The 14,247-nt window shown below is 40.9% G+C and overlaps 1 protein-coding gene across 3 annotated transcripts in view; it reads left to right on the forward strand.

The window, feature by feature from the left end:
• The window catches only part of Frem1 (FRAS1 related extracellular matrix 1), a 118,738-nt gene extending 104,724 nt beyond the window's left edge, over positions 1-14,014 (forward strand). For all 3 annotated transcript variants that reach the window (XM_032902365.1, XM_032902370.1, XM_032902378.1), the window contains exons 30-36: positions 356-579; positions 1,128-1,175; positions 1,521-1,685; positions 1,886-2,014; positions 2,623-2,738; positions 10,692-10,777; positions 13,781-14,014. In XM_032902365.1, the coding sequence (XP_032758256.1) occupies positions 356-579; positions 1,128-1,175; positions 1,521-1,685; positions 1,886-2,014; positions 2,623-2,738; positions 10,692-10,777; positions 13,781-13,980 (968 nt within the window). In that variant the 3' untranslated portion in view covers positions 13,981-14,014. The remainder of the gene's footprint in view (positions 1-355; positions 580-1,127; positions 1,176-1,520; positions 1,686-1,885; positions 2,015-2,622; positions 2,739-10,691; positions 10,778-13,780) is intronic.
• The last annotated feature ends 233 nt before the right edge of the window (positions 14,015-14,247 follow it).

Here is a 14,247-nt window from a genome sequence, read left to right on the forward strand (position 1 = left end):
CACTTGATCAGTGAATAAACCTTCCACGTAGATGAGGATCACGGAAGGAGGGAGCTGAGCCGGTTTCCTAAGTGTCTGGAATGATTATCAAACCATGACGATGATTTTCATCTATGATTTGTGGGATGGATTTCATGACTTTATAATCACCCCGTCCATGTGCAGAAGGATACGGCTTTCCCAGGTGGAAACTGATGAAGAGAGAGGGAGTTTCTGGCAAATGGGGAAAAGGCAACATCTGGTGGGAAATTCATCCGTCTAGGTTTAATGACAAGCTGTTCCAGGAACTGTGTCAATGCCATCACTTATGCGTTTGTGTGGTGTACTGATCGCCTGCCATCTTGCCTGCCTCCAGGACGGTGCCATCCTTCAAATTCCTTCAACCAAAGCAAGCACAGCACGTGGGGGAAGGGCCGTTGGCATCCACTGCCCTCAGGGTCATCCTCACTCACCACTTCGGGTTCTCCTCATCTGGAAAGAAGGCCCCCTCCATCCATCACCAAAGGAGATGCTCTTCAGGGTTTTGATCTCACAGACCTCTCTCAAAGGAAGATGACGACACAGGGGAATGGCAAATCAGTAAGGGTGGAGACGGAGTGGATGTGTGGGGATTGTAAAAGGTGTCTGAGACAGTGCAGAACTGTCTGGATTCTCATAGTGAGTTCTTTGTGGGGTCGTGCAGTGCCTTTTATGTGCAAATGTCATTACGCCGACCCACTCCACCCACTGTGCTAATTGAAGTGGTAGGTACATTCATCCAGCCAAGACCAAGGGAGATAGGGAACAATCGGCTGTCCTAGAACAGAAGTGACCTCCTTGGTATGGAAGCTGTGAGTCCCACAAGGCACATTCTCATATGCGTGTACATGTGTACATGCATCTGTGTGTGTGTGTGTGTGTGTGTGTGTGTGCCTGAATCTTTCTGTGCTATAAACTGAAACTAAAGCCACATCTTCTGTCCAGCCTGTCAGAAATCAGCATAACCATGAGCCGTAGGTAGACACAATGGTTTAAACCCGGTATGAAAAAAAATCATGAAATATTCAAGTTTCCAGTTGTTTCAGACCCCCCTAGAGCATACTGCTAATTGCTTTTTAAGTCAGCTCTGTCCACATCCTGTCTTTCAGGTCCTCCCATCCTCTGTTTGTAGAAATGGAACAGACACCATCTACAATGTAAGCATAAAGAATTGTTAAATGTCTTAAGTTCATATATGTTTTCACAGTAGTGATATTATTATATTTTTCTCTTTGTCTATTTATCTTATTTATTTAACTTTTTTCAGGAAAAGTTTTTTTCTAAAAGATTGGTTGATTAAGAAAAATCCTTTTGTCTCTTTGCTTTGAAATGCTTATGATGATGGTGATGATGACGATGATGATGATGATGATGATGATGATGATGATGATGGTGGTGGTGGTGGTGATGATGATGATGGTGGTGGTGGTGGTGAAAAAAGTTGGTTTGTTCTGCCAGCGCTTATTTTTCTCTCATTGTCTCTGTTTGTTGCTTTCCTCAAGTATCATGGTATAGTTTCCTTGAAACTGGAGGGCGACAGATTCTCAGCTCACAAACGGAAGGCCAAAATATCCGTCATTCGTCAGCCACAGAGGACAGTCAAGGTGTCAGAGCTGCCTCTAGCCGATAAGGTAGAACCCACAACCGACTCGCACTTTCTCAGTCAGGTACGGAAATCTTCTTTCCTCCCTGTTTGCCTTCCAGCTAACGGTTTCCTGGTCCCTGAACACACTTTGTTCACAAAATGGACCCCAAGTTTGGGGATAGTTTACTTGACACAGTTGCCGCCCTGTAAATGAAGACCCAAGGGAGGAAACTGCTATCAACTCAGATGAAATCCATTCTAATCTGCCACTCTTCCCTACAGGGTCTGCGGCCCTTGTTTCCAAAGAACTGTTCTGTGGAATTAAAGGGACTCTTTCATTTGGAAGAACACACCCACAGATTGTATCAATGTGATGGGATCGCCTGGAATGTCTGGAGCTCCCAAACCAAGGTGGGACTGAGCACCTTTAGCGACAACGTGCAGGGTGATGAGCTGACAAAGTGATCCAGCATGTGATTCTCAACTCATGCAGGGTGATGAGCTGACAGAGTGATCCAGCATGTGATTCTCAACCCATGCATGTCTTTTCTTATTACACCTGGAAAGTCACGAGGGAAAAATGGGACAAAGTGACTTCTTAAGATCCAAAATATAAAGCCAGGCGGTGGTGGTACCTGTTTTGAATTCCAGCAGAGACAGGTGGATCTCTGAGTTCAAAGTCAGCCTGGTCTACAGAGTGAGTTTCAGGACATCAAGGACTACACAAAGAAACCCTGTCTGGGGGTGCAGGGGGCAAACAACCATGATAATAAGATCCAAAATATAGTATTAGATCAGCCAGTTTTGTTTAATTATCAGCATGTCAGTGGTACAAAATTGAGTCATCTCTGACTGAGGTGGCCCCTGTCAGGGGGAAGTCATTTATCTCTTAAAACGGGAAATTACAGGTAGGGGTGCCTTTGCTCGGCTGCGGCGAGAAGGCTCACAGGTTTCTACTATGAGGCAGACTTCAGATTATCAAGTCCATTCAGGTGTGAACACGTACAACTGTTTTGCAGGGGCTGGAGGACAGATCCTGCCCAGTTGGATGGCTTCTTCATTCCGGCTACTGTCACATCTTGGTCACAAGGCAGAAAGGCACCTGGGCCACAGCTACCCGAGCTTGCAGAGAACAGTAAGGAGCTCTACATCACATGTGCCTGTTGTTTTCCTTATTTTCACATGGAACTGCAGGCCTGCAGAAGTCATTGAAAAGTATTAAATGTCTAAAGTCTGTCCAGCTTTGTCTAAGGAACCTAAGGGGAGTTTGTAGTTTGGAGTGGATTTGTGGCTGACTTGGATACTTGTGTCTGCTAAGGTCTTTTCTGTTATGGCTGTACTGGTGCCACATGCTTTTCTCTTTCCTTTTATCTCCATCTTTGAAAGAAAAAGTCAAAGAGCTTTCCTGAGTCAGCAGCTCTGTAGGTTCTGATATTTCCTCATCTCTCTTTGTTCCCCCTTCAAATGACAGACATCCATGCCCATTGATTTTAAAATATCTGGTAATGAAAGGCTTTGGCATCCGGCCTCTGGCAGTGTAGGAAGCATTGATGCCCATAAAGCCAGGCAAGTAGGACAAAGGCTTATTGGGTAACATTCAATAAAAGATGACTTGTGGTCAGATAATGACAACAAAATTCATCTGATCCAGAAGGAATTTAAAACTGCATATGTAGCAATCCTTGACCAACCTTTTTATTTGATAACCTGGATATTATCCAAACAATGCAATTACACTAATATGCATTCTTGCTGAAATTGAGACTACAGTAATTTCTAGTTAATATCGATCATATCTTATACCTTATCAAATTTAAAGGGGTGTGCTCATCAAAAGACACCATTAAGAAAATGAAAGGGTAAACCGCATTCAGAAAAGGCTGTCCTTACATCACACATCTGATAAAGCTCTAAAACAATAGGAGATAAAGCTCCTATAAATTAATAACAAAAATATAGCTGAAGTAAGAGCAAATGAGACTGACGAGGAGGCTCAGCAGGAAAAGCCTGACGACTCGTGGCAAGGTGGAGAGAACCAACTCCACAAACTCATCCTGGACCTTTACATACATGAAGCAGCGTGTGTGCGTCAGTGTACCTGTAGCATATAACAACTACAACAAAATGTTATACGGGACTTTGCAGCCTCACAAGAAAAAGAAACGATAGGTTTCTAAGTAATTAAAAAGACCCTCAGCACCATGAGAGAGAAAGGCAAGCGAAAATGAAAACAGCTTATACTTGTAGATGATTGAAACTCACAAAACTACAAGACCAGTGTTGACAAGGGTATAGAGCAATGATAATTCTCAAGGATTGTTACACATGGAACCACACAGTGGGGTGTCTCCTTTGTGGGACTGACAGTTTTTAATTAAGTACATTCCCTGTAACTTAGTTATTCTATACCTAGCTACTCCACCAAGAAGTTAAAACATGTGCTAGAGAATACAAAAGAATTTTATAAGTGTATTCATAGTAAGTGATAATAACGAGGGTCCTGGGTATTGGTTTTATGAAAGTGCTAGCTATCTTCTCCATCATGGAGATAACACATTTGTACACACATAGACTGAACCTTTGAAACTCTAACCATGTGGGTAAATTATGGATTAATAACATACAGAAAGCATACAGCTTTACACGAGAGAGTGCACATTCCATGATTCCGTGTATATGTATAGCAGCATCTGGTCTCTGCTGCTTCAGAAATGAAGGGTTTCACCCTCAGATTGTCGGAGAACTAGAAACAACCCCAAGAATTGTCCTCATGGAAGGGATGGGAAGGGTCTTTGTCTTTGTCTTCATAGTTATTGTGTGGATGTGATGCCTTTGTCAAAATCCATCAGATTAAATATTTAATGATCTCTGCATTATTGTAAACTTACCTCGTTGGTTTTTTGTTTTTGGTTTTATTTATTATTTATTTATTTATTTATTTATTTATTTATTTATTTGACAAAACTCTCACTGTGTTGCCCAGGCTAGCCTCTACATCATGGGCTCAACTCTCCTGACTCAGCATCCTGCTACCCCCAGCTTTTCCTATAGACTTTTTTTTTAAAGGATAATTAAGTATTTAAAGCCTAAGAGAGTCAACCACATTTTTTTGGTCACTGATATATTATATATTTTAACTATAGGTTCATGACAGAAGTTAATCAGTACTTTGGAGGAGGGGGCTGTTGGTAAATTGGTAATGTCACATAAATCCAGACATTTAGAACCTTTAAAATCAGTACTGTTTAACTTTATATGTTGCCACAGTGCTGCATGCTGGAGAATAAATGAAACATTCTTTTACTAAAACAACCAGATGGCCTACATCTATTTGGAGTTCATCTAGGGCAGTGGTTCTCAACCTTACTAATGTTTTGAACCCTTAATACAGTTCCTTATGTTGTGATGACCCCTAACCATAAGATTATTTTTGTTGCGACTTCCTAATTCTAACTTTGCTATAATTATGAATCATAATGTAAATATCTGATATACAGATGTTCTTGGGCGACCCTTAAGAGAGGATCAGTTGATCCCCAGGAGTTGCAACCCAGAGGTTGAGAACCATTGAGCTAAGGCATAGCAGGCTGGAACAGAGAAAGTTTTCTTGCCTTTTTGCTCCTTGGGAGTTCTGGGGTGTTAACCTGAAAGCTGGCCAGGAGAAAGGTAAAGGAGAGGGCAATGGGTGTACCCAGCAGTGGTGTTGTCAGGGTCATTATGTGGGAGATTTCTTGGTAAAATGTGGACAAACAGAACAGAACTTTCCAACTTCAAACGTGAAAGCAGCTTTATGGTTCATCCTCCACTTAACTGGCTGGTTCTCAGTGGTTAGTTAGAGCCTGACCAGCGACATCAGTCACTCCCTTCCAGTGGATGTTTAAGTCTGCTGTAAATCAGTCCTCTTTATTTGTGTGTGTGTGTGTGTGTGTGTGTGTGTGTGTGTGTGTGTGTGTGTGTGTGATGTGTGATGTGTGTTGTCTCTGTGTGTGTGTGTGTGTGTGTGTGTGTGTGGTGGGGGTTGGGGTGAGGGTGGGGGCTTTTAGGTTTGACTCTGGAGGCTAGAGGTCAGGTTAGGGCTCTTCCTCAGTCACTACTATAGATTCTTTTTTATTTTATGTATTTATTTATTTTTTTAGATATGGTCTATCACTGAATCCCGAGGTCACTGATTCAGACTTGCTGGCCCGTGAATGCCCAGTACTCACTGGTCTCTCTATCTTCCTAGCCCTGGGATTAGAGGCATGCTCTACTGTGCCCAGCTTGTTGATCCTGGGACTCCAGACTCAGGCCCCTGTGCTTGTATACCCATCACTCTATTGATTGTGCTTCTCCAGACCACTCATGGTTACCTTTCTTTTTAAACATTTGTTTATCCTTTTTCCTTGTGTTGGAGAGGAAACCCAGAGCTTGATAAATTACGGCCGTGCACTCTACTATACTGAGCTACACCCCGGCCATGCACTCTACTATTACTGAGGTACACCCCAGACTCTCCTTGATTGTTGTGAGAAAATCAAGGAGTCGTGCACTGGGAATTGTCTCTGCATCCATACAAAGATCTTGGTGAAATGTAGCCAGGTGTGTTTTTATTCCAATGTCTATTTCTATTCTTCTATTCTATCCCAATCTTCTAATTTCTTAGTGTTACAAATTCTTGTTATAAATTCCTGCCCATTTAGACTAGCCCTGCTGATGCCTTCCTGTTGACAATCCTGTCAGTCTTCCAATACCTTTAAAATTTTTATTGTATTGATACATTTTATTACAGCTGACTTTTAATGGTTGGCAGCCTTCTAGTTCCGGGGAGTTCCTTCATAGTTCTATTAATACTGTCTGGTTTACTCATGACCATCATAAACACAGAACTGGAATTAAAGGCCTCCTTCCTCATGCATTTAACCTAAGACTTCGTCTGTAATTTGGGTTAAGCACCGTCACTCTGACCTAACTAACCTGACCCAGTTCTGTGCTGCCTCTCCAATGACACCTTACTTGCATATTATACTTTGTCGTTTACAGAATTCTGTCACAACCCATCACTTCTGCGTGAGAAGCCAGTATCAATACTCACAATTTATAGATTGTAAGACAGGTCTAAGGACGCAAAATCAGTTGCTCATTGTCATCTAAGCAAGGAAAGAGAAAGGGCTATTCCAGTACATGTCCCAAAGAGCTCAAAGCGTAGGGGGTTTCTCACTACATATGCACTGATAAGTGTGGCTATTTTAAATTTGTGATAGGCAAATCTATCACAAGCCTTCAAAATCGTGTATTTTAGAGTCTTGTATCACTCTCACAGCAAAGAAATAAAAATGTAAAATCGAATGTGGCTAACTCTTTCAGGGAAAACTGAAAGTATAATCAGGTTTTGAATTTATAGATTCATGTTTTAACTTTTTGTTCTGGAATAAAGTGAGTCTAGACTAGGCCATACCTTTAAATACTGTTCTTTAGTATTGGTCTCATAACCAATACCTAACTAATTCCTCATTCATTAGGGACGAGACATCACAGATCAATACAATTGTCTTTCATGGCAAGATGCAGCTTATGTTGGTAATGTCATGGCTTTCAGATCATTTCTTTCCCACATCTCTTCCTCATAAAGTCCTATTAAGAACGTAGATGTTTTTGAATTTAAAAGTCTAGATTTAGTACTTACTAAGTTCATATCTTATCATATAATATCATATATCATATCATATAAGTCCAGTTAAGAATTCCTCTGGCCATAAATATGAGTTTCCAGTAATATCTGTTGACTATATATAGTAGAACATGATTGACATTTGGAAATACTGTAAACGGAAGATATTTTTTTCTGTCCTGAAAAATGTTTATCTCCTCTGGTGCTTCAAGGGGGCACGCGTCAGAGTGGGTGTAGCATTCAGATCAAACGTGATTTCAAAAGTAGCTCTGGAACCACTGTCAAATTATTTCCAAGTTGTTTAGTACACTTTTCCTTGGAGAATTGCTTTAGGAATGTGCTTTAAGAAAACAACTAACTTGCAATGAAAGAAACTCAAGTTGAACATTATTTTCCTTATTGACTGGGAAACTAAACTGCTTATCAAACACCCTGGTTGATGATATTCTCGGGTGTGTGAGGTAATGGGATGTTTCAGTCTGTCCATTTCAGTTGACATACTAAATACTTTATTCGACTGCATTTGCATGGTGGAAGTCACTTTTTAAAAGGTCCCCCGGGAGATTTAAACAAATTATATGATTCCAGGGGGAACATGTGGGGGTAGTCGGACTCCTCTCCAGCCCAACTTGTCTCTGAATCCCGACGACTGCTCTGCCATTCAGCGTGCTTCAGTCCCGCCCGGCGTCTCCTGCTTCCATCACCCAATACTTTCTGGATCGTTCTTATCATGTTCACCAGTCTTGTTGGCTTGAAAACAAGTACTTCTCTAGGGATGGTCAATCCTTTCCAGGAAGTTAAAGTCACACATTTACATTTTGTAACCTGAGGCTCTGTTTTATCACTAGATAGGTTGGCGGATGGCTTTAGCTTCCACGGTTAGAATTAGTACACAGACCAACCGTGTTTTGATTGGGCTTGAGGGACCAGTATTTTATACTGCGCTGTTTCCTTGAGTTCCCCACGGTATGTGTCTGATTTTTTTTTTTTTAATTTCCAGAGGGTCATTTACAATGCCCGTGTCTCAATGAGAACAGTAAATTGTATGTTATCCCTTGTCCCTAATCAGATTACTCACTCAACTCAATCGCTATCTCCCATCTCTGTGCCTCCCCATTGGTGTTTTATTATTTTTCTAACCCAAAGGAGCCAGACTGCTAGATTAGGCATTTCTTGAATTTACATATTGTAATCTCATCTGCTCATTTCCTAAGGCAGTCATTGTACATTTGGTAATTCTATTATTATAGATCATTATCTATGATGCTGTTTCCCCGTCCCATAGGACCGTCTGGAACCCCTGCTGGCCTATCCTTAAAGAGTTGCCCTGAAATGTCAGTACTTATGCAAAATCTTTTGAAGAAATGGATGCTTGTTTTTATAGCCAGAAAAAGTAAAGCTTATGTTTCTGGTCCTGGACTTTGAAAGCCGTCACATTTTAGAATTTTTGAAGGGTTATTATTTGTATGTGTTACCTATAGATTTCAATTTTATATCTATAAACACACATGTCTATACAGATAATATCTACCGTATTTTATGTCTTTGAGCAAAATGAACAAGGGCTTTTCTTTTTACTTAAAACCATCATTCACACGCCAAAACGTTTATTTTGTGAATTATTGTTTTGATATTTTGCCTAGGTAAGAAACAGCTACGTTTCGGCTTGACCTTTTTAAATTATTTATTATTATTTTGGTGTGGGGTAATTCTTGCCTTTTTTTTTGTAGCATTATACAGAAAACTAGAACTGTATCTAAGCAGTTAAAATATATTTTATGAAGTTCGTTTTAAAAATAGTTTCAAAAACTTTCAAGCAGGGGAGAAGCTAAATATCCAGGAATGAACCTCTTAGATCCATCCTGGTGATGGCTGTGAGGTTGGTGGTGATCAGTAAGAAAATTAACCAGGGAAGGGACAGAGGAGTAGGGAACAAACAGACCCTGCCTCTCCCATTCCAGCACTCCACAGGGATGGGGTACCCAAGCCATTTAACACAGGTCATATATTATGTGTCTCAAGCCCAGAGCACACAGGATGCCCACACTGGATATGAGATGTCTCTTGTAGCTGCTGTGACTGCCAGACATGAGCCAGCAATAAATAATGGGTTCAAAACCAAGCCATGAAGCCCAAATCCAGCAGCCTGAAGCTCTTCAGCAGTCTTACAGATCTCAGGAGGCCTATAAAGCACTGTTGAATTATAGGACAGCACGATCCCCTGTGAGTGGAGGGAAAAGTCATTAAGAAACAAATTACAGTTACTGTAGATGATAGGTCAGAGACATGTATCTGAACTTTGGAAAGAATAGGCAAAGGGAATGAGGTTTAGCTCAGCAATGGTTTATCTTTGTGTCGCTGTTTTCTGTCCTGCTTGTCTTCATGTCAATAAATGTTGATCCGGCAGGACAGTCATCGTGATTTTATTTTCTTGTCATTTGGCTTAACATTTTTCTTTGAATTGCATTTCTTCTCCCCGTTACTTACGTGGCACGTGATACATGAGTGCCGTGGCGCACGTGTGGAAGTCAGAGGACAACTTAGAAGGCTTCCTGCTTCATTTTATTAATTGGAGTAACTGTACGTCTACAGGGCACATGGTGCTGCTCTGGTAGAGGCAGATGCTCTACATTGCTTCCTCTCTGAACCCATTTCTTTTCAAGAAGAAGATAACCTACTGGTTTTCACCCGAGTGTTTTTAGGGAGCTTTAAATAAGCTCCACCAGAGAAGTTGGGTAACAGAACGCTACTAACAGAGATAATTCAGACAGCTCCAGTGTAATTCACAGAGAATTCTATTTTGAAGGAAAATGGTGAGTGCTGGCAGGGAGAGATTCTCTGACTTCTGTAAAATGCATGAGGATCGACAATGGAGCCAGCTTCATTTCACTGACACACGGAAAGGCTCGAGGTTATGGGGTTATTTAAGTAAACACACCAACCTCAACACTTCGACTTTGAGTCATATTATCTGGGAAGACAATCAGGGTAACTTACTTTCAAATTAAGTGGATGGCTGTCAAATTCATCCCAGATTTTTTTTCCCTGTAGGAGGATCAGAAGTCCAAGCTATGTGTGGAATTTGGGGCTAACATGGGTTACATAAGACCCTATCTCCAAGAAGGAGGAGAAACAGGATGATATTCAGCATAATATTTCGATATGACATAATTGATCTAAGCAATCGTTACAAGCAAACAGTTGTTAATTTCCAAGAAGATATTTGAATTACCTGGGAACCATGATGAAGCAGAACTCATTATAACAACACTTTCTTTGCTGTTGCCCATGCTGATCAAAGCTAAGCTAGAGTGTGAAAATCTCGACAAGACTTCTCTACACACTCACTAGTTTTCTTTGTATTTCTGTTATGTGCCTCATGTGAGCAGCAATGTAAACACCGTGTCACTGAGAGTCTTACTTTCATGTGTGTATGTGCAGGCACCAGGGCGCCCTTGTGACCGTATTCTCCAGGAGGCACATGCAGTGGCTGTGGGCTATCAGTGGAAGAAAGCCCTTCTGGATAGGCAAGTATCTGCACTCTCCCGAGCAGGAAGCAAGCACACAAGCAGCAAAGGAAGTGAGGCCCACCACTCCCTTCCATTGGCCGAGAGAGTGTAACTCATGATAACTTGCAGGAGTAAGATGGTCAGTCAGTTAAAACCATCATACTCCAGTTAAAACCCGGAGTGCGGCTCAGTGACAGGGCACATACTGAGCACAAAACCCCTGGGGCCAATCCCTAGCAGCCTGGGGAAAAAAAAGAGACCACTGTAGACTTTTGGCTTTTTGGCAAAGTACTTTCATTCTTGGATGTCCATGTTGAGGGATATGGTCAAACTGACATAAAAATTCAACACGTGGCATTTCTAAAATTCAAATATTTAGAAATAGCTATAGAGCAAATTGGATCACACCATGTTTATGTGAAGGTAAGGTTAACAGTTATTGTTCTTACAGTATCTAGTAAAGCTATAATAGGATGTCCTGTGTATGTATTAATTTACAAAACAACTATATATTATAGTAGTATAGGTAAGATAGAGTGCATTGCATTGGTGACCAGGTACTAAGTAAGGGAAAAGGAAGAATTCACAGCCATGTAAAGCATGGAATAATTTAGAAAAAAAAAGAAATTTATGTGCAAGTTGGATAGACAGACAGAGAGATAGATAGATAGATTATAGAGTTACATGCTAAAGTTGGAAATGATTTACTTCTAACCAACAATACAGGCACTTTGAATTTTATTCCTTGATTTTTCAATTTTTTAATATTTTTGTCTAATTTTTGGCTGTTACAACAAACCTTTACAAGTTATTTCTGAGACAGAATTCTCAAGGCACATCTGAATCAATGTTCCCACTACTGCCTCTGAGAGGGACTGTCTTTGAAGTAACAGTTATAAAGCCAGTCTTTGGTTCTCAATTTTTTTTTGCTGTAAGCTTCATTGGGTCTGTAAATCCAGACATGGTCTAAGAGTATTGAGTTAGTCTGGAGCATAATTTTTCTGTATGTCCGTAATGATTCTAAGGGCGTTGTGTTCACAAAAGCACATGTGATCTGATCAATAATCTAAGGAAATAATCCAGCGCAGGTCAGGGTGTTTCTGACTGAAATGGCAGTGGAGGAAGGCAGCGTTGGTAGCTAGAATGGTTGTCATAGTTAAATCTGAGTGACAAGATGTCAGACTACTCTGTGATTACAGAGAGCTCCTCTCTCACGCTTTTCTTCTTTTTAAAGATTCTATTACAAGAAGTAGGGAGAACACGTCTTTAAGCAAATGCTACAGATACATACAACATTGGAGTCTAATTTTCAGAACTTTCCAGAGGGAGTAGAGCAGCAGTGAGGAAAAAAGGCTTATTTTTATTGGGATTGTTGCAGACTGACACATGTTAAGTTCCAGAAGAGAAATGATGTGTCATCAGCTACTTCCGGATATGAAAATGAAGGCTTTTAAAGAACGGGAACAAGGACTAATGGGTGACAAAATGTCTGTTTCTCTGTGATAGGAACTTTGTAGGTAGTTGACAGGGAGGGTAATAATAGCCACTGGGGCTAGAGAGATGACTCAACAGGTTAAGGCCACCACTGTCCTTGCAGAGGACTTAGGTTTAGTTCATAGAACCCATGTGGCAGCTCACGACCATCTGTAACTCCAGTTCCATAGGATCTCATGCCTTCTTCTGGCCTCTTCTAGCACTGCATATACGTGACACACAGACCTGCATATAGGCAAAAATGCTTATACAAATAAAAATAGCAATCTTACATACATAAAATAAAAATAAATTTAAAAATTAATATTGGCCATTAAGTAGACACCAAGATGTGTTAAAGCGTTTTTAATCTTAAATTAAAATACAATTATATAATTTCCTTCTATCCCTTTCTTCCCTCTAAAACAGTGGTTCTCACTCTGTAGGTTGCAACCCCCTTCCAGGAATTACCTAAGAACATTGGGAAACACAAATGTTTACATTATAATTCGTAACAGTAGCAAAATTACAGCTATGAAATAGCAACAAAATAATTTTATGGTTGAGGTCACCACAACATGAGGAACTGTATCACAGAGTAGCAGATTAAGAGTGTCGAGAACCAGGGTTGGGAATTTAGCTCAGTGGTAGAGCGCTTGCCTAGCAAACGCAAGGCCCTGGGTTCAGTCCCCCGCTCCAAAAAAAAAAAAAAAAAAAAAAGAGTGTCGAGAACCACTGCATAACACTTCCCTATCCCCCACCTGCTCATTCTCAAAATCATGGCCTCTAGTTCCTTAATTGTATATATTATTATAAATATGTACATATACATATGTATGTATATTCCTGAATATATAAATACAACCTGTTCAGTCCGTACACCATTACTTGTATGTATGTGAATTCAGGTTTGACTAGTTGGTATTGAATAACCAGTAGGGGGGGTCTTTCCCATGAAAGACTATTTCTCCCACTCTCAGAGTTCTTTAGTTGCCTGTAGTTCTTTACCTATGGTAAGAATTTGACATAGCCCATCCTCTTTAATCTTCAGCAAAACTGTGTATACTGTTTTACGCCCACTCTTTAGGTAAGAAAACAAAAACTCAGAAAGGTTGAGTAACCTACCCAAAAAGGGCAAAGTCTGCTTGGGTCCAAAGTCTAATACTCCTAATTGTGTCATATTCTGGTCCCAAATCTTATTCTTGGTTCTAGAACTGGAGCTCATATTTACTTAGCACTCTGCTTAGTACCACAGAGCAAGGCAGGTCCGGTGGTCTGCACCTGTAATTACACCTGTTTGGAGGTCTGATGTGGGAGGACACTGTGTTCAACACCGGCTGGGGAGCTTAGTGAGACCATACCCCAAAAGTGAACACAGAAGAGGAGGAGAATCCAGGCCAGCGGTAGAGCACTTGTCTAGCTGGTGTAAAGAGATCAGCTTCCCACCTGTTCTGAGAGGAGAAGCAGAATAAAAAGGAATAGGCCAGCCATGGTACCTGAGTTTAAACGTAATAAAAATATTTGGCATGTTCTCTTGGCTCACGTTAGGCTTGAAGAACCAAGTGCGAACTGGCCACTGGGAGTGGATTGGAGGTGAACCTGTTGCTTTCACCAACTGGAGGAGAGGGCCCCCTCTGCACCCGAAGCCTGGAAAGAACTGTGTTTTGGTTCAAAGAAGAGGACAATGGCAAACAAAGAACTGTAGCAAAGGCAAGGCTCACAATTTTGTGTGCTCAAGGAAACTCTGAACGGAACCTGAGATTTCTCATCTGTCTATTTACAAGATCTACGTGTATTGTTCAGTGGAAATGCATTGTTGTGGCTGGCTGGCCATGCCTTTGGGAGTCTGTCAAGTAAACATGGAAACTAGAAAAACAGTCCCAGGGAGATAGCTGTGTGAATGTGCCTTTCAAGATGAGATACAGCTTCTGTGTCTCAATATTTTCCTGGATAAATGTCTGCAGTATTATAGGCTTTAGTATTTGCTTCTTCTAGAAGATTCCGACTTATTCCTA

The sequence above is a fragment of the Rattus rattus genome, chromosome 1 (genome assembly GCF_011064425.1).
Source record: "Rattus rattus isolate New Zealand chromosome 1, Rrattus_CSIRO_v1, whole genome shotgun sequence".
Taxonomy (NCBI): Eukaryota; Metazoa; Chordata; class Mammalia; order Rodentia; family Muridae; genus Rattus; species Rattus rattus.